This window comes from Polyodon spathula, chromosome 11 (genome assembly GCF_017654505.1).
Source record: "Polyodon spathula isolate WHYD16114869_AA chromosome 11, ASM1765450v1, whole genome shotgun sequence".
In the NCBI taxonomy this organism is placed as follows: domain Eukaryota; kingdom Metazoa; phylum Chordata; class Actinopteri; order Acipenseriformes; family Polyodontidae; genus Polyodon; species Polyodon spathula.
In genome coordinates this window covers 43,297,807-43,321,112 of record NC_054544.1, presented here as the reverse complement: position 1 = coordinate 43,321,112, position 23,306 = coordinate 43,297,807, and the positions used below count along the sequence as shown (strand labels likewise).

The 23,306-nt window shown below is 39.6% G+C and overlaps 1 protein-coding gene across 3 annotated transcripts in view; it reads left to right on the top strand.

The window, feature by feature from the left end:
• The first annotated feature begins 70 nt into the window (after positions 1–70).
• Positions 71–23,306, top strand: part of zgc:162872 (BAR_ACAPs and ArfGap_ACAP domain-containing protein) — a 30,587-nt gene continuing 7,351 nt past the window's right edge. For 2 of the 3 annotated variants that reach the window (XR_005951130.1, XM_041264255.1), the window contains exons 1-17: positions 128–1,117; positions 2,403–2,460; positions 2,685–2,804; positions 6,360–6,413; positions 7,293–7,351; positions 8,840–9,023; positions 9,851–9,895; positions 10,842–10,937; positions 13,265–13,339; positions 13,823–13,926; positions 14,499–14,550; positions 14,652–14,752; positions 15,364–15,475; positions 16,407–16,600; positions 19,426–19,495; positions 19,581–19,672; positions 21,766–21,842. Coding sequence is in view for 2 of the 3 variants with exons in the window: in XM_041264255.1 (XP_041120189.1) it covers positions 1,065–1,117; positions 2,403–2,460; positions 2,685–2,804; positions 6,360–6,413; positions 7,293–7,351; positions 8,840–9,023; positions 9,851–9,895; positions 10,842–10,937; positions 13,265–13,339; positions 13,823–13,926; positions 14,499–14,550; positions 14,652–14,752; positions 15,364–15,475; positions 16,407–16,600; positions 19,426–19,495; positions 19,581–19,672; positions 21,766–21,842 (1,546 nt within the window). In the remaining variant the exon portion in view is untranslated. The other variant, XM_041264256.1, reaches the window with a different exon arrangement.

Genomic DNA, 23,306 nt, shown 5'->3' with positions numbered 1-23,306 from the left:
AACTTTGTAGGACCAAACAAGTTGTCTGAACAGTAAGCAGCTGCACTCACAGTGTCGCCTCGAGGGCATTTCCTGTGTCTCCCTTCCTCAAAAAAGCTCCCTACCGCCCTTGCAAAGTAAGCGGATTTACTGTACAGAATACCCGGATATGCATTTAAGTGCTGGCAACAACAACAGAAAAATACTAACAAAATAGTTTAAAAATAAGATAAAACAACAAGCGGGTTGTTTGTACAGACTTGGTTCTTGTAGCTATCGTTGACTAGTACGTATGTGCTCTTCTTCTGGCACAGTGCAACGAAAAGTTAGGTTAGCTACTTATTTGAGCTCTCGAGGGTGCTGATATGCCATTTTTGTTTCCACGGACTTTTTGTAACATTTTAAAATATATCCTCGACATTTAAATGTTCAGATTCATGCTCAGGAACGGACTCGGTCATACGGACATTTAAAGACCCGATTTTTCTAAACTATGTTTTGTGTTTAGTTTAGTTTTTTTTTTGCATGACGGAAAATATAACATTTTAACGATCATAGATATAGCACAGGCGCTGTGGACGTTTTCTGTTTTACAAGTACTTTTGGTATTTAATATAGCTCTTTATCGTTTAAAATCATGGAAAATTATATGTATCTTGTTTTTCTCATACCAATATTATCTTGGTCGTTCGGCAATTTTTTAAGCAATTCAATCGCTGGGCTTGCCACTTGTTTAAAAAATACAATTTTTTAATTATTCTTGTAGTATTGTAGTTGTATGGACAGCACTTTCCGTTACAATATATTTTTAAACGCATACTTTGCAATACTGTCCAGCCACGATGCTTGCTGCTTTGAGTTCTATACAGTGTCAACGTGTTTAGATAATTAAATTATACATGTATGCGTAATAAATAACTTGTGCAGAATCTTTTTTTTTTTTTTTAATTATTAACATCTTGGAATCAGGCATGGAATTTAGGGCAGTTATCAACATGTCTTATTCTTAATCTGTATATTTGCAAGCCGTATTCAACGTACGTCGGTAGTTTTATTTGTGCACTGTCGTGCAGTGCAACACAGTGATGGATAGTCTGGTGGATTTCGAAGAGTGTATTAAGGATTCTCCCAGATTCAGGTCAGTACATGCTTTACACCTGTCGCATAGTTCTGAGTTAAAGTAGGAAGCCGTCGACATAATATTTGATATGATTTGTAGCTGCAGTTTTTCAGTGTACTTCCCGTACTCAGAGATGGTCGTTAATGTGAATGTACTGGTCAGTCAATATTACTGTGCACACTGAGGCTATAGTCTGCCCACGGGCTTTCATTCTTGTATTTCCTTTCATTACAATTTTTTTTGGTACTTTCATTTTGGGACAGGCACATATTTCAAATACAACGTGTATTAATGAAACATTACTATTCCCTTCATGGGCTGTAGGTCAAATTCACTCCTGTGTTTTACTGTAGTCATGTAAAACGTGACCTACACAACAGGTTATTTGGGGTCAGACTGCCGTATTTATTTTTAAATCAGAATATAGTGTCATATGTACTTTGAGGTGTGTAGTCAATAGTGTAAATACAAAATTTAAATACATATTTAAAAAACATGAATTGGGGCAGGTACTAAAGGATAGCCCTAACTAAAATACTTACATAGCGAAGCTTTCTGACGTCTCACCTCTTTTAATGTGCTATTAAACCATGTTTGCCACTCCTGTTTCAGATATTAATCAACCCCCCGTGGTGAAATGGATTAGTTATTAATATTCACCCCTGCTGGGGGTGAAATCACACACACACATGTGCATATATCTGGAGCTTGTCATGAAACTTGGCATTAACATGATTTAGCATAAGTTATTGAGAATGTTAGACTCTGGTGATATAGAGTGTGCCTGTACAGCTGTACATTGTTGTGATAAAGAAGTGTCATTGTTAATTCTTATTCTATCCTATTCTGTAGATAGCGTTGATATGACATGGTCATCAGCTTTGTCATTATACTGATAGCTCTGCTTGCATTTATGGCAATGATGGGCAAGCATCTTTTCTGGCTGCAAAGCACGTCAATCATTAGGGAGAGCAGCCGGTTGCACTGCACGGATACAGACCAGATGTGCATGGCGTGGAAAACTTACAGAATTATTTTGTGAGCATCAATCATTTAAAAAGCTGACACTGGTGAATAGGAGTCAGACAGATAGTGAACTGATAATTGTGTAAATACATGAGTTTTATGTTGATAGTAATGCCTGCATTTTAATAATCGTTTTAGAAAACTTGGGATTGAATATTGTATTTGTAATATCTGTCTAATCAGGTATGCCGTTTCGATTGCTGAAGTGTGCTTGAGTCTGCAGTAGGCTGCAGTAGTTGTGTGCTTGTTGTTACCTGAAGCTCTTGTGTCGCTGCAGGAGGAGTCTGGGTGAGTCTGAGAGCGAGGTGACTGAACTGGAGAACAGACTGGACAAGGTGAGCAGGGGCTGAACAAGAGGGGGTTCTGAAATGACTAGTTCAGTCACTAACTAAATAAATAGTTATACACCAGCATCTTATTGTAGTAGCAGGAAGTTATACAATACATCTTCAGGCTGGATTATAGCCAAAAGCAAAATGTGTTTTTACATGCGTAAACAACAAAATGGAGAACAGTCTCCAGTGCCAGAAATGTAAACCAGTGTCCCTTTGTCCCTCAGTTGGTGAAACTTTGCAACAGGATGGTGGAAGCGGGACAGGCATACAACGAAGCCAATCAGCTGTTTTTGGGCGGGGTTGCAGAGTTTTCCCAATACTATAGAAAAGACAGCACAGTTACGGTAAGTTATTTCAAACAGTATTGCAGTACCCACAACTGTATTCTTAAACTGTAACTCAGAATCTATGAAACTGTCGCAAACAGTATAGTAATTCCGTAAATCTTTCTGTTTTGCACTTCCATTAACTACATTAGTCTGAAATGTGCAGTACTCAAAGAAACACGTTATTGCAAACATGTGTTTTCTGTTTAAAACATAGTATCTGGTACTTTGGATTTAAAGGAATTTCTCAGTTTTTATACCTTTTTTTAATCTGTTACGCTCGCACTTCCTGAGTCGTTTCACCTCAGTAGTGTCGGGGGGGGCAAAACATGCTACTGGCTGAAAGCATGACTGTCAATAGGGGAAGCAGCTGGTTGGTTTGGGATAGGAAAGAAGCCATTGAAGGGGTGAGGACACCCTCCAGGTTAATTGACCAAGCAAGTGCAACACTAATGAAAGCACGTGCACAAGTACAATTTATGTCATTGTTTTGCTCGCTGCAGGGTGCATGTCTGGAAAAGCTTCAACATTATGAGCCAGCATGGTGGTTCCTTGTTTTGGGGGGTGTATGTGACCATTCTTCAGTAATTACTGAGCCAAATCCTCAAGAACTGCACATTTCTGAAACTTGTGATACATCAGTAGTAGAAATGGAAGCATCTTTCTATCAAGCACCTGCTATCAATTGTCTTTCAGTGCTGCCTTGCACCTCGAGATGCCCCTTTTAAATGTTTTGTAGTACAAGTCAGGGAAATACATTCATATAAGAAAGGACTGTGAGGGACTGTCCATTTACACAAACGTGTGTATGTTTCTAAGGTATTCTCTGCAGCCAGAATATCCCAGTTGTACTGTATATACTGTACATTAGTGTACCACCTGAACAGTGGGTGGTGAGTTGACAGAGTTTGGCAAATATGGGCAGAGACAGCGTGCAGGATTGCTAGTAAGATCTGAGACCACTGTAGGTGCAAGGAGCATTTTAATTGCCAACGGTTCTGGCACAATGAATTGACACATTATCACAGTGAAATAATCTGCTGATCCAGGGAAAAGGTTTTAAATTATACTGGGTGATCTTGAGCTGTCACAACAGGTAGGCATGGGAATGTCTTTTATACAGATATGTGGACTAATCTTTTGTTTTTTTAATTGTTGTGTTATGTAAAACTTCACTGATATGCTAAAAATTTTATTAAGTTTCCAATTTTCTTTTAAAATGTTTAATGTGTTTTTCAAAGTTTTTGGCAGGACAACTTCATGAATTCCATAAAGTTCACACAAACTGTTTTAAAATTTAAAATGTTATAAAGAAATTGTGTAGCCCAAGTGGTTACGACAAAGTTTAGAGTTTAGGATATATCTAGTGAGCCACTTACCTGTTAATAATAAGAGAACTGGGGACCAACATTGAGAATAGGTGGGGAAGCTCTATGTAAAGGCATTCTGTGTTGGGGTTTGCAGCAGATTAAGTCAAGTCATATTTGTACATTAAGGATTTTGTGTAATACATTGTGGTGTACATCTTCTACTTGTCCAGGCGTATATTACACAAGGTGTCTGAACACATCTGGTGGAATAACAGGTCACCTGAGTTTGGTCAATACAGGCAAAGACAGTATTTACGTTAGTCCCATGGATGTTCATTGCTAGTAAGATCTGGGACTCTGCAGGCCATTGTAGGTGCAAGGAGACTTTTAATTGCAAACAGTTCTGGCATAGTGAATTGAGACATGATCTGCTGATTCCAGGTTGAACTTGAGATGTCACAACAGGTATGCATTGATCCACATCCATGCCAAGAAAGCATGTCTAAAACAGTATGCTTGGTATGGGCAGTGCTACAGCAATACAGAGCTTTCTTTAGAGTCCGAGTACAACCCCTGTCTCATACACTTCTTAATTCAACACTTATTTAAAAAATAAAATGTTGTTATGTAAGACTTCACCAAGATGCTAAAAACGTATGCTGTGCTTAATTTAAAGGCTCTGTAAATGAAGTTAGAGAGAATGCTAGATTGGGAAAAGGGAAAATTTGGCTCACAAGATCACCCTTAAAAACAAGTTGTGTGTTCTTGGTTTTGGGGAAGCATGTATTCCTAGTAAAAGCCAGCAAGGTTGTCTAAAGCCCACTCTTTCCTGAATGAAGTCCAATGCTGTAGATTCAAGTATGTTTCATAAAATAAAGCAGAGATATTAGCAGGTGTGTTGGGGTGCAACAGTCAAAAGAGTCCTCTTCCTTTATTTTTGTTCCCTATTTAACTCATGCAAGAGATTAAGGATTACATTTATTAAATTATGCACCAAGACACTGCTCTCCTGTAAACTGTAACAGTAGTCTATTCTGTAGTGCAGTCTGTACATACTGTATCCGTAGGCCTTTTTCTATCCAACTTTTAAGCTTGGTAAAACTTTTGCAAATAAGAAAATACTCACATGTTTTTACTCACATGACAAGCTCGCTCGCTAGAGGTGGTTTTATTTTCTACTCACAGCGACATTTTATTCGACACTTGCATGGAAAACTAATAAGCATATTTCAGGTCCTAGCGCTCTTCCAGTGATGTCAAATTGTTTAATGCGCATCCTAGTACACTGTGCTACACAAAATTGGAAGACTTCTAACAAAAGAGCAGGTTATAGAATAAGCAACCTTTAAACCAGTGGGAAAATATGAAAGCAGTGCTGCAGGTTTTATACCTTTACCTTTGTAAGTGTCTTTTACGCAACACTTTTTTCCATCATTTTTCACACACACTCCAGTTTTCTCATACGGGATCTACATTTTGTTCATTTATTTTTATTTATTATTATTTTTTTTTTAGGAGCTTAAATCCATAGAATATACTCGCTGCGCTAGTGAGCGGTAAAAAAAAATGTATGGAAAATCATCTAGCGAGTATATTTCTTGCGAATAACCTGAAAACGTAGCGACACATGCAAATTAGGCTGTGATATCACGAAATATCACTGGGAATTCCCTTTGACTCACTACAATTTGCAGTGGATGGAAAACCATTTTTTCGCCCTTATTTCACTACTGTTTTTGTAGCAATTTTTACAGAGTAACTTATAAACTCGCTCGATAATGGATGGAAAGCACACTTATATCCCCTTCAGCCACTGCGTGTATAATTTTACCATGTTAAGTTTCCTTTCTATCTGTTTTATAATGCATGTTTTTTTTTTTTTTTTTTTTTTTTTTTTTTTAAGTTTTGGCAGGGGAACTTCATAGATATATTACAATAGTGTCAAAATGAATGAGTTTGTATATCATAGTTGCATTTCTACACATATCTAGATAATAATTAAATTAGTAAATTGTGACAAAACTTGATTAGAGCATTCTTTAGCATAAGTTATTGTTAATGTCAGAATCTGGGGAGAGTTGGGTCAGCTGTCTGATCTGAATGTCAATGTATTAAAATAAATAGATACAGTGGCTGCAGGTCAGATCTCTTTTTTCATGTTACTGATAGCACGGTTTTTGTATTTACGGCTGTGGTGGAGATGAGTGTCATTGCTGCATGTGGCCGAAGTGGTCAGTTTGACTAACCAGCCTCTCTTCCACAGACCTGCCTGACGCACTTCACACAGGGGCTGCAGGAGATGATCCATTTCCACATGGTGAGTCTGTGATCCTCATAGGAAACTGAGAAGAGTCCAGCGTTGGGGTAAAAGTATATACACTGAGTTAGAGGGAGATTGTCCCTTTCCCTCCATAAAGAAAAGTCCTGGTATGGTTGTATAAACCTGAGACACAATTCACAGACTGTGCTTGTGACCATCAATGCACAGCAGTATTTGTTTTTGTACAAATGTATGGTAGAAGTGGATTTAACTCTTTCAGGAGATACCAGTTAGTTTAAAAGGCTCCTCTTATTGATTCATATTTGAAAATGAATAGAGTTCCAAGACTTGAAACTCACACTAGCTCTGTTGTCTGAGTTTCAGAGCTACCTTCAATTAAGTGTATAATTTAAATGATCAAGAGACAGCAGTCCAATGTTAAATAAATTGTTCCTCCCTTACAGCTGGATAAACAAGTCCTGTTAGTAACCCTACAGCCTCGGGTGTGACTTATAAGCTGTAATAAATGCAATCAGTTCAGAGTAGATTGCTGGCACCAGCAGTTTAATAATATTCCTAAACCAGGGTAGTTCTGCAGCCTATAGATGGGTGCAGGGGCAGTGCGAGGTTCAAGCCCTGCTTTACCTGGCACACTTACGTTGTTACAGAATCAGACCTACTTTAAAATAGAATCCTTTAAACTAGCTACAAACAACATAAAATGGACACTATAGAAAGATCAGAGATGCTCTAACAGCATCACTTCCTAACACGAGACACTAGAGGGTACCAGCATCATCAGAGATGCTCTGGCAGCGTCACTTCCTAACACAAGAAGGCACCAGCATCGTCAGAGATGCTCTAGCAGAGCAGGCTGCAGTCTCTGATGTGGATGCAGAAGGTGCCTGACTACTGTGTTTGTGTGTCTCCTTCCAGATGCTGTTCGATCAGGCTCAGAGATCAGTGACTCAGCAGCTTCAGACCCTGCTCACAGAGTAAGTACCAGCGCTTCCTGTCTGTAGCCTCACACAGGCCAGGCTAGTCCCTTCATTAGCCCCTTTTAGTAACTTACATTTTTTTAAAGCATAAAGAACCAAGGTGTGAGAGGCTGGCGAGTGGTGACTTCAGGCCAGAGTGCAGGAAGGAAAAGTACCGAGGTGCAAAAAGACACGGCGTGCGCCGTTTATTAAAGACAAAAATAAAAATAATATTTAAACACAAACAGTGTAAAATAGATATAGGGCAAAATAAATATTCAAACAAAAACAAATCACAAACACAAAATAATAAGATGCTAGGTCAGGCTGGGCAGTTGCTGTCACTGTTCCTAGAATCTGTTATTTTAGTTTGCTGTCGTTCTCTCCTCTCGCTCTCGCCTCCGTACGCCCACCCGATGTGAAGAGAGCTGCAGGTTTAAATGCAGGTGACCATCTCCCGATTTAGCAACAAACTAATCACTTAACTCTGGAGATGGCCACCTTCTGCACAAGGTTTTTAATCATTCCTGGCAGAGGACGAGTTACTCCCTCGCCTCTGCCAGAACACGTCTAAATAAAAACAAAACAATAACAAACCAAAACGCGGCTACGCCGTCATTTAAAAATACACAAAAACAATAAATAAATCATAATACAAACACAAAATACAAAGTAACACAACACAGGGGCAGAGGAAGGAGACCCTGTTCTAAAAATAAATGAACAAATACATGTACAGGGCTCCTCGCCCTGTCACACAAGGCGTAAAACATTCTCATGTTAACTTTCTTGCGTGTTTCTTTTTTTCTGTAAATTATTTTGATTTTCTCTAGAAAAATCATCCACCACGTTAAAAATTCACTTCCTTCCTTTGAAGCGGGTATCAGGACCCCACCTTAGGTCTGTTTTACATCATGGACAATAGGGTCTTATTACATGCTGCACAGGATGTGAATATGAATATATTCTACTACCAATCAAGTTTGATATGGATATTAACCAAAGAAAATTAACCCTTTCGCAGTAATATTTGTTCTAACCCCCGGCTATATCTCAGAAATCATTTGAAATTCAGACTTCATATTTATCCCATTAAATAAATGCTTCAGACAAAATGTGGCAGTGGCCTGATACAGCGGCCATGTTTGCTTTATGTTCTGTTTCCTCTAGCGATGCATCATTTAAACCAGGGGTGCCCAGTCCTGGTCCTGGAGAGCTGGTGTGCCTCCTGGTTTTTGTTCCATCTGTGTCCTAAATTACTTAATTGGACCGATTATTACCAATTATTTTTCAAACTAAGTAATTTAGGGCACAATTGGAACAAAATCCAGGAGGCACACCGGCCCTCCAGGATCAGGATTGGACTCCCCTGATTTAAACCCACCACTCATTTTACCCTTATCCGTTTCACTTTTACAAAGTGCTCTGTCAGTGATGCCATTCCCCTTACCCTGTGCCACTCAGATTGCTTTGTTTTTGTCTGAGCTTGTCTGGTTCCTTCCCCAGCTCAATCCCCCAGCTAAGGGAGGCACGGAAGGAGTTCTCCCGGATCACTGAGGATTTGGAGCAGGCTGCAGCGAAGAGCGCCCAGGCCGCTCGACACAAGGCCCAGGACGCTGAGAAAGCCAGTCACCTGCTACTAGCCACCCGGAAGTGCTTCCAGCACATTGCCCTGGACTACAGTCTGCAGGTCAGGCCTGGGGTATTATTCCTTATTTAGTTTGTTTGAAGTAAATGTAGCTATTTTGCGCTAATGGGTCTCAAGTGTATATTTTTGAAAGAAACACATATTACAGCACAGATGTGTTTTCATTTTAAATCACGACATCTGGTACTACTTTAGGTTAAAGGAAGCTATGCCGTTCTCAGGTTATCTGTTTGCATTTGCATGTCCTGGGTAATTTCACCACTCAGCAGAGTCCTCTGGGTCAAAGTGTGTTACTGACTGAAAGCATGTCAGCCAATAGGGAAAGCCGTGGTTGGCTAGTGACAGGAAAGAAGCCATTGAATGGGTGTGGACAACTCCCCCCCCCCCCCCCCCCCCCCCCCCCCCAGGTGACCAAGCAAGTGCAACACTAACTGAAAGCATGACTTGCAAACATATAACCGACTGCAGTACCAGATATTGTGTTTTAAAATAAAAAATAAAAGTTTACTATAATGTGTTTAGGAGATTTGAATAACAAATGGAAGTACATAATTGGTTAGCTACCATGTGAAGAGACACAAACTTTCTCCCGTCCCTTGTAATCTGCTTTGCACTACGTGTCTCTGTGAGTCAAGTTAATACACCGCCGCTACCTCTTGCAGCAGCACAAGCTACATTACATTGTGCAGTTCTGTTACAGCTCAAGAACCCAGTCAAAAATTACATAAGTGATACTTTCAACAGATGGCTTTAATGTGTAAAGCCGTATAGGGCATCTCTTTTTAATAAAACTCAAGTGCGACAGAGTTACATTTCTAGTTACAGAAATATATGTACATGGAAAAATTAACATATTTTTTTCTTCTTAGTTGAATCATTTTAAGATGCAGCAGAAGGTGGATATTTTGAATTCGGTGAGTCCAGACAGTTGCTTTATTTATGGGACATTCCCAGCGTTTGTTAACATCTGTGTGTACAATTTAAAATACAAAGTGTGCTTGGGTCTTAAGGCTAGTCCAACATGACATTTCATGTTCACGATTATAAAGATTTTTATTGGTATTGGGGGTCATTACATCTGTCTGTTGGGGACCATTTTGATGTTTATTTGCAGAAATATAAATATTTTGGGAGGCTAGTAAAGTGGCCAGGTAGTCTGTGACCATTGTCTTTCATTCCAGGAAAGTCATGCTATAGGCTGTGGTCTTTCATAACTGTTGTGCCCTCTTGCAATAAATCTTGGTATAATACAGTTACTGAACTAGCGACTGCCTTGTGGAGGCCTGCTTTGAATCTCCAGTAGTTGACAGTAATCAATGGCAAACCACTAGACACCCAAAACTACATAAGACCTTGGGTTAAGCCTCCCTTTTCACCTCCTCAAGGTTGAAAAATGGTTGAGGTCATAGACTTATGGTTGAGGATCTGTGTTTTAACTTGTGGAAAGCATTTCAGCTGTAGGCTTGTGACCAACATAGGTTTATGTTCTACTACTTTAGATTTTTCTTAAAATAAATTTTGTGCAGAGTTGTTAGAATGCTGAATTACATTTCCTCACTGCAACAATTCTCCACCCAGTTCAGGACAATGAACATTCAGTAATCGTCCTCCAATCCCATGACTAATCTAGTTTCCTGTTTACGCCCAGGAACTCCCTTTGGATTCCACAGCAAAGACCGGCAACTTTGCACAGCCAAAAACCTGCTTTCTCCTGAATATGACAAACCCTGCACATCATGCGGCTGCACATTTATGTCCCTTCTATTCTTTAACATGGCTAATTGCTTCTGATTGCCAGTGCTTCCGCTGGGAGATTATGTGGTTGACTGCCTTCTAATTCCTAACTCCCCTGTATTTCAGCTCTTCTCCTATTTCCATGCCCAGTACACATTTTTCCACCAAGGCTATGATCTTCTCAAGGACCTCGACCCTTCTATGAAGAAGATGGCGATTCGGGTACTGGCTCTTTTGAAATTACTAGATTGTGCATAGGATTACTTGCAATAGGGGTTTGAATGTGTATTTCTTACCTGACACCTGCTCTAATAACACCTTGGGGGGTCTTGATAGAAATGATTTCCTTTTTGATTTTCTGAAGTAAAACACCCACCAACTTCTAGCACTTTCACACTGTTTTGTGAATCATAAAGACCCTGCTTTTTCAAGGGACTCATGCCGGTAAAGTGTATTCCATGTGTTTCTTGGTGAAAGATGTATGTGTTATTAACATACCTTGTTAATAAATGTTTGTGTGGTAGATATTAAAAGAAAATGATAATTGCTAAAATAATAATAATAATAATAATAATAATAATAATTGCTCAAACATATACAAACTGTTATGAATGCATTAGTAAAGGTGTACAAGTAAAAGCTTAAAAATAAAATATATAACATCTCAATTAAATAGTAACACGAATAGCTAACTTTTTCTGTATCACACCACCATAAAAATCACTTCCCGTGCTGAAGGTTATGAAACCCCTCTATTCTTTGCTGCCAAAGGGAAAATGTTTGGGGACATATGGGGTCCAATTGTAAGTCGCAAACATGGGCCACTGTAGTTGAATAGTGCTCCAAATTACTGTGTCGTGTATACATGTAGCTGCTGATTTTGTTGTCTGTGATGATTTCGGTAAGCACACCAGAGATTGTAAGACCAAAACATTTTATAGGAGTTGGTTGCAGGTAAGAATTATTTTCCTGTAAATTACTTATCCTTCAAAATGTAACATTTTCCACATATATTCTTGAGAGTATTAGAATCTGGGGATTTATAATTTTTGTCTGTCTGTATATACACTGCCTGGTCGTGTATCTAATATCAGGCTGAGTCACCATTTGCCCTGGTCACTGCCTTCATCCACCATGCTGTAGACTCTACAAGGAGCTGGAAGGTGTCTCGAGGGATCCATCCCGTCATTAATGTTTCACGCAATTGGTGCAGAGATGTAAGAGGAGGATTATGATGATTAATGCATCGTTGAAGTTCATTTCAGATATGCTCAGTTGAATTGAGATCCGGAGAATTGTGGTGGCCATGGAAGATGTCTGCAGTCTGTCTCCACAAACATTTGCGCACAATTCTGTCATGGTGGGTGGGTGCGTTATCATTTGGAAAATAGCCATAGCATCAGTGTACAAGAGCAGCGTTGTTGGGTCAACTTGACCTGCAGCAAAGTAAACTACTGTATATGTTTAATCTTAATCAAGGGTCCCAGGGTATACCGAGAGAACGTGCCCAACACCAGGGCAATGCCATATCCAGTCGGATAGACAAGGCCTAATAAAGTGGCCAGACAGTCTAGACCAAAGGTGCGCAACCAAACTTATCACGGGCCGCATATCCAGAAAAGTAGTGTAATCTAATGTGTACACGTGTACACGACCTAATGTGTATAGCAGGCTGCACATTGCTGAAGAGTAATTCGAGTTTCACCCTTAATTGCAATGTGTGTGTATATATATATATATATATATATATATATATATATATATATATATAATCAGGCAATTTCCCTTAGGATTACTGTTACTTTTATTTCCTACTGCACGATACACATCAAAACAAAAATACACAAAACAATTAAAAACAAGGCATTAATATACTGTTATCATATCCACTAATACAAAGCAAATTAAAATTTTACTTGCTGAAGCGTTTTTTATTTTAGCGGATAAGTTGTTCAGTTGTAGCAGGCAGCAACGTCACTTCCCTAGCAACAAGCCTCCTATGTTGGGAATGGGTTCTTTCAATGCAGCGGGTTTGTGCATTTAAGAAAGGAGAGGAAGACTTGTGAAATGAGTTGTTGACTTAAGCTGATGAGAAACAGTTACCCTCTGCAGTACGAATTAAAATTGTTTGCTTTTTATTTATGTGATAAATTGGAAAAAGCAAGTCAACAAAGTTTAAAAATTAAATAAAGAAATAAATAAATATTTACGATATATTCATAAGTGAAATGGAATTAATACACTGGGTAGTATTAATAATACACTGGGTAGTATCTGGCTAGTCAGACGATAAACTGGCTGTGGGTTGGGTGTCCCTGTTCTAGACAATCTATGTTGTGTTTTGTGATACTAGTAGCTCTAATTCTGTGTGTACAGCCATGGCGAGCGATATGCAGGATGTTGCTGACATTGTTGGAACAAAGTCCTACTCTGAAAGGCTTGGTATTATATCAGTGGTCTATAGGGTGAAGCAGTTATTCAGTTATCTGAAAACACATTGTTTGGGTTCTGAACTGTTTTCTTCTTGTACTTCTTTGTACCATCCTCAGCTAGCTCAGCTGTCCACTGACTGCACTGAAAAAAGAAAGCAGCTGGAGCACACACACCTCCTGGTTCAGCAGAGGGTAAGCAGCGTCTCTTCGTTTTCTCTATCTCTGAATATTAGTGTTCATCCTACTCTGTCAAGGAAGCAGATTATTCCACTTGCTGTTTCCTATGGGCCCCAAATTAATTATGGCTTGAAGGCTAATCAGTCTCACGGCAGCGAGTGAGCACACTTGCAATCTACGACTTTTTAAAATAGTTTTATTTTTTATCCCACCTCACCCCAACCCTGCATTGTGGTGGCATCCATATGTCACACTTTAGAATTGTATACAAGAGGACTGTTATTAACCCCTGCTTATTAGCCCTGTTGAAAATATTTAGTTAAAGCAAAGCAGACGTGGGAGTCACGCAGGAAAAAAAAAAAATAGAACTCTGATCACATGAACAATGAACATATAATGCAAAGAAAATAAACAAAGTTTTTAGAAGAGTGGATGTTGTATAGAATACTTTCTGGAGGGTACTGTAGATCCTGATGGTTTCCGTTGTGTTTTCCACAGGACGCTGCTGAAGACAGTGTGGTGACATTAAGCCCTCTGAACGGGGTCACGATCCAGGGCTATTTGTTTAAGCGTTCGAAGAGGAAAATAAAGAACTGGAACAGGTGAGCTGTGGGAACCCAGGATTCAGGGCTTCGTGGTGAGAGTGTTGGGGACAAGAACCATGGACCCACACACATTGAACACAACAAAATAGTGTACACACTACAGTATACTTGCTAACTAAGAGAGTCAGAATGGCCTTAATAGAGTAGAAACAGGATGTGCTTGTCCATAGTATTTCTGGGACGTGGGCACTGCAGGGGAAGTCATGCAGTCAGGGGCCCGCAGGTTTGCATCCTGGCTGTGCCAAGTTGGTGATCTTCGTTGGGGAGTCGCATTGATTTTGGCATTCCTCCGAGTTAGGGAGGCTACAGCGGCCACTATTGGCCAGTCAGCGGAAGAGCTTACGAAGACACCAGCGTGGCTGGCCTCGGTCCTCCACGGGCCGGTAGCTTGCCACAATCCATAGTGTGTAAAGCTTGATGTTTGGATCAGAGGACGGCGACTGACCTTTAGTTGTTTTAAGCGGTTGTGTGGAAGTGCTGATGAGGGAACATAAGTGGGTATTCTGATGGGGTGTCATGAATGTTATGAAGTTATTGATTTGTCTTTTTTAATCCCCCCCCCCCCCAAGACGGTGGTTTTCCATTCAAAACAACCAGCTGGTTTATATGAAATCACATAAGGTACGCTCTTTAATTCATGTGCACCAGACTGCCTTTCTTGCTACATTCACAGAAAATAACATTTCAGAAGTGACTGTGTTTACATTCTTCTTGTATTTTAGGAAGAACCTATTATATTGGTGGATGATCTGAGACTGTGCACTGTGAAAGCCCTGGATACCACCGAGAGACGGTTTTGTTTTGAAGTTGTGTCGGTGCAAATGTTAGTCAAATTAAACCTTTTTCAATTACAATGTAATTTTGCCCAGAATAAAAGTTTTTTATTTATTTATTTTTATGAGGCTGTATTGTTAATGACAACATATAAAGCTGTTAAGGAGTGACAACCTGTGTTTTCTACTTATTAACTTGAACATCATTATCAATTTTCATTGCTATTGTGTGGTTGCTTCTTTAATTTTAATTCAGAATATACAGGTTTCAGCATTGCTTCCTGGTATCTGTTCACATTCTGTGAGGAATGTCACATGGTCTCATTCTAGCAAGACCATAGGAGAAATGAATAGAAAGCACTGGAAGTGAACTGGTACCTTGATGCAACCGCAATTTTCAATTCTATAGTGTTGTCTTTAGAAATAGAAGAAAATAACCTGAAGATAATCAATTCAAGACAAGGAATTTCAGCAGATAAGTAAGTGCATTTAAAATACCAGTTATTGGTAATTTAAACTGTGTAAATACATGATCCCAGGCTGGTAGCAGACTGTGAGAGACTTCCCTTCCATGGAGTTGGTGCCACTGTAGTAGGGCTGTGTCAGTCTCTCCTCCCCCTGTCCTGTTCTTGACTTCTCTTCTCTGTGGCTCTGCCCTCAGGAGCTGTGCACTGCAGGCAGATTCTGAAGGGCTGAGACAGGCCTGGATCACCGCAGTGCAGGGTAGCATCGACCTGGCCTACCGCCAGGAAACAGAGCCGACACACACGCTGGTAAGAATGCAAGTTATATAATTCATTACCTTGACTCCTTGTGTTCTCCAAATACAATAAATATTGTGTCTTCCTACTCACTCCCTTGCCGCCATATATTTGCTTGATTTTGAAAATCATTCCTTAACCAAGTACTTTTAACATCTTGGCCGAACATTTTGTACAAAGCTATATTCTATTCTCTTGTTCAAGTTTGTTTGAGTATTTTACAATAAAAATGATCATCCATAATTTTAAATACACAACACTAAATTCTCAGATAAAAAGTAAAATACACTGAGGAAGGCATAAGCTGAAATGTCTACTTGACTTGTAAGTCTTAGGGTTTTACTAACTAATTAAAAGAAGGTTTACAGAATTGTATTACACTTGCATCTAGAGAACAGCATTTCCAATACTTTAAAAAAACTTTGTCACAAAGTATTTTACCATTACCAAATAATTCAGTGTATCAATCTGGGGCTATGGAGGAACCTGTCTTTGTACTGTATATATAGACGCACATACAAGCAAAAGTACAGAAGTCCACATTTTTACTTGTACAACTATTGACATCATTCTTGTGCAATTTTATTTATAATCTTCAGAGATTTAGTATTTTGTTTCCAGTGCTGTTTAAGGTACAGCATCTATGTACTGTTAAACTGGAACACACTGACTCTTTCTCTCGCTGTACTGCCACAAGCCTCATGAACATGCATGGAGTATATTGTTCATATAACAAGTATGTTAAAAACTACATTTAACAGCTGAATTCGGAGAATTGCTTACCTTAGATTGAGGTGTTGCATCTACTTAGCAATACTGATATTATTGAACAGTGCAATTTGGATTTGAATGAATACAAGATAGATGCCAAAATTCCCAAAAGAAATATTCACTCAGGACCATCTCTCGCATACTCTAACCCCTGGCTGTGTACCCCCTGTAGGCTGTGTCGAGCCTGCCCTCCCCCCAGACCCCTCCTCTGAGGCAGGACCAGGCCCCTCACAGGCCTCCCATCATGGGGCTGGTGCATCAGGTGGCTGGGAACGAGCAGTGCTGTGACTGCAGCCAGGCAGAGCCTCGCTGGGCTAGCATCAACCTGGGCATCACACTCTGCATCGAGTGCTCAGGGATTCACAGGTACTGCCCCCTCACCCTGCATCGAGATTCGTAGGTACCGCCCCCTCACCCTCTGCATCGAGTACTCAGGGATTCACAGGTACCGCCCCCTCACCCTCTGCATCGAGTGCTCAGGGATTCACAGGTACCGCCCCCTCACCATCTGCATCGAGTGCTCAGGGATTCACAGGTACCGCCCCCCTCACCCTTTGCATAGAGTGCTCAGGGATGCACAGGTACTGCCCCCCTCACCCTGCATTGAGTGATCAGGGATTCACAGGTACTGCCTGCCTCGTCTGGCCGTGCATAGAGTGCTCAGGGATTCACAGGTACTCACCCTGCATAGAGTGCTCAGGGATTCACAGGTACCGCCCCCTCACCCTACGTGCTCAGGGATTCACAGGTACCGCCCCCTCACCCTCTGCATCTCAGGGATTCACAGGTACCATTCACAGGTACCGCCCCCTCACCCTCTGCATAGAGTGCTCAGGGATTCACAGGTACCGCCCCCTCACCCTCTGCTTCGAGGGATTCACAGGTACCGCCCCCTCACCCTCTGCTTCGACTGCCTGCCTCGTCTGGCTGTGTGACAGTGCTTGGGCTAGTTTTACGAACGGGTAATCATCCAGCCACCATTAACACATTTTTTTTTATGTGCCCAATTATTTTTACAATTTAGAAAGTCCAAATACATAGCCTCACCAGAGAAATAACCCACAATAGCTCAGACGAACTGAAGGTCAGTGGGCATCCTATAACCAAGGCAATTGCCTCTTTACACCCAGGAACTCTAGAGCAGAACCGCAAGCTACTGGCCTCCAGTGGACAAAGATCAGCTCTTCAGGTGACTTGAGCTCACCAGGCACCTGGCCAGTAGGGTCCGCTGTAGCACTGTGGGCAGAAAAAGTTCCTGTCGGTTTTGCCAAACCCACAGGAGAGCCAGAGCCAATGTAACTCTTTCTCTGGAAGATCAGCCAGGAGCCTGCTTTTGTCTAACTATACGAGTCGCTCGGGGACCCTGCCCTTTTGATATTTCCAATTTTACAATTCAACAGAAAACTATATATTCTTGAAAGAGGAGTCATTTAAAGAAAACTTTACAACTTGGATTAATCCAGAATTCACTGAATCCATTATAGTTAATTTCTTGTTTGATAATTCTTTGTTTGAATTGGAACACCATAAAGGTTGCATAACAGATATGTGTATTATGCTTTGTAGTCACTTTGAAAAGCAACATAATATTCATAACATGTTTTCTTACAAACTGAATAAGAACTGGAATTGAAAATGCAGTGTTTCTAGTGCATTTGTGTGACTGGTTGCAGTTAACGCCTATTAAATATATATTTTTGTACCCCTTACGTAATGTTTTACTGTCTCAAAATAGGTTATTGATTCATAGAAATAGTACATTCCTAACCAACAGCTAATCTCAGGATCGGAAAGAAATCCCACCGTAGCACGATTGTACCTGACAAAATACCGTATTACTTCAATTTGGCGACACAGCGTTTATTTTAATTTGATCAAAATGACTGCAGCTCTTAAGAGGGCGACCATTATACGAGGGCGACTTTTATTAATAATATTTTCAAACGCTGCAGTATTTTATTACATGATGTATAACATTTTAGAAGTATCGCGGTTGCTTATTTTCTGTAATACGGTAGCCTACCTGTATGTAGCAACGTGTGTGGCTAACCTACTTTGACTACAATGCATTTATCGGTGACAGTTACCAAGCGCCTATTAGGAGGGGGTTGGAAGGTCAGGGGAGTACTGTACCAGCGAATCAGGAGTGTGTATTGGTTGTTAAGGGGCGGGACAATGCTGATGTGGCAGTTAAGTCCAAGAGTGTGATTTTTTTTACCTCCGAATATCACCTTGATTTCTGTAAAAAAAACTCAATCTATCCTACTCATTATTATTTTTTTTTTTTTTTTTCTCACTGCAACTTGCTTGTTTGTAATTTCTCTGCAAGAGAAACTGAATCTTCTCATAGATAGTAAGCACGTTGTTTTTATTTGTACGGGAGTGAGTACAGGAATTACAGTTGAACTAAAAACAAAACCACCTGTAAGAAGTTAAGGAGGACTGCTGTTCTGTACATAGTTTATATTTTTTTCAGAACTGTACTACCATAAAATAAAATGTGCTTACTATGTGTGTGTACATTAGTTTGTAATTTATGTGCTCGATTGAGGCTCCTCTCTCTTCGGGGGCGTTACATGTACATAGTCAGTGTTGCGCGTTTATGTATTTACTATGTATGTTTTATTTAGTAGAGGGAGAAAAAAATACCTTAATGTTTCTTTATTGATAGCGGCGTTTATTCGAGGGCGGCGTCTATTAAAAAGTTGATACATGACTGCGGCGTCAATACAAGGGCGTCTTTAATTCGAGGGCGCCGCCAAATTGAAGAAATACGTTAATTCCATATTACCTGTTGTTCCATTTGTATTAAAAGAAACACACGTTGTAGTAAACTCGTTTTTTTCTTTTATTTTAAAACATACTATCTTGTACTACACTTGTTAAAGAAATCTGTTTGTATGCCATGCTTTTGATAGTTACACTTCCTAGGTAATTTCCCCACCCCTTCAACACCATCTTTCCTGGCATTAACCAGTTTCAGCCAGTAGCATGCTTTGATGTAGAAGACACTTTCTTTAACTTTATTAGTGTCCTAAAATGATGCTTTAAAATTAAAATGCGTGTTTGCTATTCTTTCAAATCTGTACATTTGAGACATAAAAAAAGGTAAGATGAATAAGATTATTTTGGTTTGCTACACAATCACCGGTAAAACCATAGCAGATCTGTATTGATTTTATCTTTCTCAGGAGTCTGGGAGTTCATCTGTCAAAGGTCCGATCACTGACTCTGGATTCCTGGGAGCCTGAACAGCTGAAGGTATCAGAATGTTTCTCTTGTTTCAGAACACATACTCGCCATACTCGCACAATACTGAAACAAATCTCTGAATTCCTTTGTGCAGTTAGTCTGTGGTTTGGGGAACAATGCTATCAACCAGATCTTTGAAGCCCACTGTGAAGAAGGGATGGTCAAAGTGACAGCCAGCAGCTCAAGGTAAAGAGATCTACAGGGTGATGTTACAACTTCATCTGACCATTACATCTAAGGTCATATCACAACGTGGTTTCCTCACAAATTACTATTAAAGAACTTAGGCACTATAGTTCACCAATTATGCTATAAACTACAGCAATACATTACTCCAATAGCAATGAGCAGTTCTGGCCATTTTAATTGATTAAATCATGAATGTTTACTCTCTGTAAAAGTGCACCTTGTTTCAACAAAAAACCCACAGCCAATTTAAGAAATAATGATTTTTAACTAGTTTTATTATATCGCACACATGGATAAGCAAAGACAACACATAATAGATATTCTAAATCTAATAGCTATAGGCAACAATTGATAGGTTAATAATTATATGTTTACGCTTGTGGAGCTTGAAGAAAGGTTTTAAGAGCAGGAATGTTTCAAAGTTTTGCAAGTCCAGTTGTAAAAAGAGTCCATTAATGTGCAAAAATGTGGAGTTTCGTTGCAAAATTGTTAGATTTCCAATAACAATGTGTGAATTTTTTCTTTTAAAATCCTACGTAGAAAGTCAATTGCAGTTAATCCTCTTCAAAGATATTGTCTTTTGGTTGCAGTTCAATTCAAAGTTTAGTTCCAAGGCAGATCGAAGTTCTTAAGTTGAAGAAGGTTTTCTCCAACCAGGCATCTTTTGTAGCTTCCAGATATATAGATGATTCCTCAAAGAATATGTCCAAAATTGATCATGAATGGATGGAAAAATCAAGACCCAGAAATCACTAGATTTCCAGTCTTTTAAAACTGGCATGAGATGGGTCTTCTGAGACACCAGCCAGTCATTTGGGATTGACCCAAAATGTAACCTCATTGGCAGTTGTCCTTAGGAAAAGGTGTGTCCTTGATCTTCAAAGAATTCTTGTCCATGCCTTGGATAAGGCTGTCCATCAAATATCTTCTTAAAAGTTAACTTAAGAAAAGTGTCTTTTATTAATAACTCCAATAGACTGATAGGCTGTGTCCTGCAAAATGTAAATGAGAGTCAGGGTTATGTATTTGTGCAAACTGTAAATCACACACTATTTAGTCTGTGATCAGGACAGCTGCAGTGGTGACGTCAAACCAGAAACACAAACCAAAACAAGGAATGGCGGGGCATACTGAGATAGTACGGCACCCAGTACTTTATTAAAATAAACAAAAATAAAAGGTTTAACAAAACAACACAAAATCAAACTCTGCGTTGGCCAAACAAACAAACAGCAACAAGTAGGACCGTGCTGCTGCAAAGCAATTGTTATCTCTGAACACTCTACCTGTGCAGCCAAACTGCAGAGCTTTTATATTTGTGACAGAGGGACTAACTAGCTATCAGTTATTATATTATCCGTCGGTCACATTGTGCATGGATTTGTTAAGTCTGAGTGACTGTTAGCTAGTTAAATAATCAGTAGCTGACAGTCATGCGTCCTTATGAGGTATTTAAACAATAACAAATAATGCCGCCACAAACAATAATAATACAGGCTTTTTGCCATTTTATAATACAAATCAAAATACAATAAATAAATAAATGCATAAAGGGGGGGGACACGGCGCCACACGGTCATATTGTTTGGGAAAATCAGCTGTGAGTGCTGTTGTATAGTTAAGTTTGAAGTGTTACAGTACACCCAGCTGTGTTTACAAGCAGTGCATTGTGCTACCTTGGGTCCTGTGTTGTCCATAATCGCACGTCATGGGTCATAAAATTAACTAGACAGTACATTTCTCAGGAGTGGCCTCTTCTAAGGATTACCGTGTATTCAGATAACACTCTGTCCTGCAGTATGTCCCTCATTTCAGTCACCAGCATTGTTGAGGAGGGGGTGATGTTTAAAAGAAAGTATATCTGTATCTATATATATATATAACATGTGATACAGCAAAACTAATGCGTTTCTTGTAACACTGCAGATGTTGAAAATGTTAATATTAAGGACTAGTGGTAATCACTCGGCTATGAGGAAATGCCTACAGCTTTCCCATGTAAATGATATAGTGTGAACACCAGGAAGCTTGCTGGTGCTTTAGCTCTAGTTAGTCCCGCTGTCGCAAACCCTGCCCCGCATGTCTTTCAGACAGGAGAAGGAGTCCTGGATTAAAGCGAAATATGTTGAGAAGAGATTTGTCAAGAAGATTTCTTCTCCACAGTCAGGTATTTGCATAATTTTTTTGGACTTCTCCGTTCAGTACTGCAGGATAAATTACATTTTTTTTTTTTTTTTTTTTTTTTAAATGTACGCTTCATTCCATCCCCTTTTGATGTTTTTAACAGGCATGGTTTGGCTTGTGTGTGTTTTTTGTATCCCGCCTGGAGATATTTTCAAGGCAATGTCTCATTATAACAGTACTGATGGAAGTGGACATGGGTAATAGGATCCCATGTGTGTAATGCACAGCTGAGACCACACTTAAGAGTGCTGTTTTCAATTCTGCTCACCACAGAAGCCAACGACTATGGCCAACTGAGAGCAAGCATGTCAATCCCAGGTCTTAAAAGGGATGCACTATGAAAGTAGGGTCAAAGAACAACTAGGGGTTACTAAAAGGAGATTAGTCAGCTACAAGGAACCAGGTGAGCCTAGATGAGGTGAAGGGCTGTTTGTAAATGTTCATATTTATTGTTCTAGTGCACTGTAATTATTGCATTGCATAATGCAGTTTGGCAAGTCATCTGAACTTAAGAATGCAAGATAGACTCCAAAATGAGATCCCGAAAGAATAATATTCACTCAGCCAATTTATGAAAAATATAAGCATTTCAGCTGTTAGTTTGTTTAAACATCCTCTCTTTTCCATACATTGTGCTTGATATATAAATCGCTTAAAGCAGGTTCAGAGTACAGCTGCGTGAATTAACAGGTGCAAAAAGATGTAAACATATTACACCTGTTCTTTCCCGCTTGCATTGGCTTCCAGTAAAGTACAGAGTTATTTTTTTAATTTTATTAATGACATTTAAGACTGTCTCTGGAAATGGCCCTGCTTACATTAATGATGTGCTTTTACCTTCTGTCCCTGAACGCCAGTTGAGATCTGCTAATGCTGGGCTCCTGGTGACTACAATGATAAAACGCAGCTCTTGTGGTGGAAGAGCCTTTAGTCATTAGGCACCTGTATTAAAGAACAATCTTGAAATCCGTAAATCGGACTCAATAAATGCATTTAAATCAAAGCTTAAAACGTGTCTCTATGCAGAAGCCTTTTTGTTTATTTAAAAAATAAATTCCTCCATTTGTTTTTGGATGTTTTTTTATAGTGTATAGTGTATTATATTATATAGTAAGACACTATACAAAATACATTTGATTGATGAAAATGTAAATTGAATGTTCATGGAGTGCTCTGTTTATTTCACTCATGAGGAGAGCAGTAAACAACCCACTCAACCCATTGGGAAGTTTGTGGACTATTCATCTCTGCTCAAGGAATAGCTGTAGTACTGTCTGAATGTTCATGATGTATCCGCTATATGCTCGTCTCATGCAGTGCAGTACAGTCTGAATGTTCGTGGTGTATCCGCTATATGCTCGTCTCATGCAGGGCAGTACAGTCTGAATGTTCGTGGTGTATCCGCTATATGCTCGTCTCATGCAGGGCAGTACAGTCTGAATGTTCG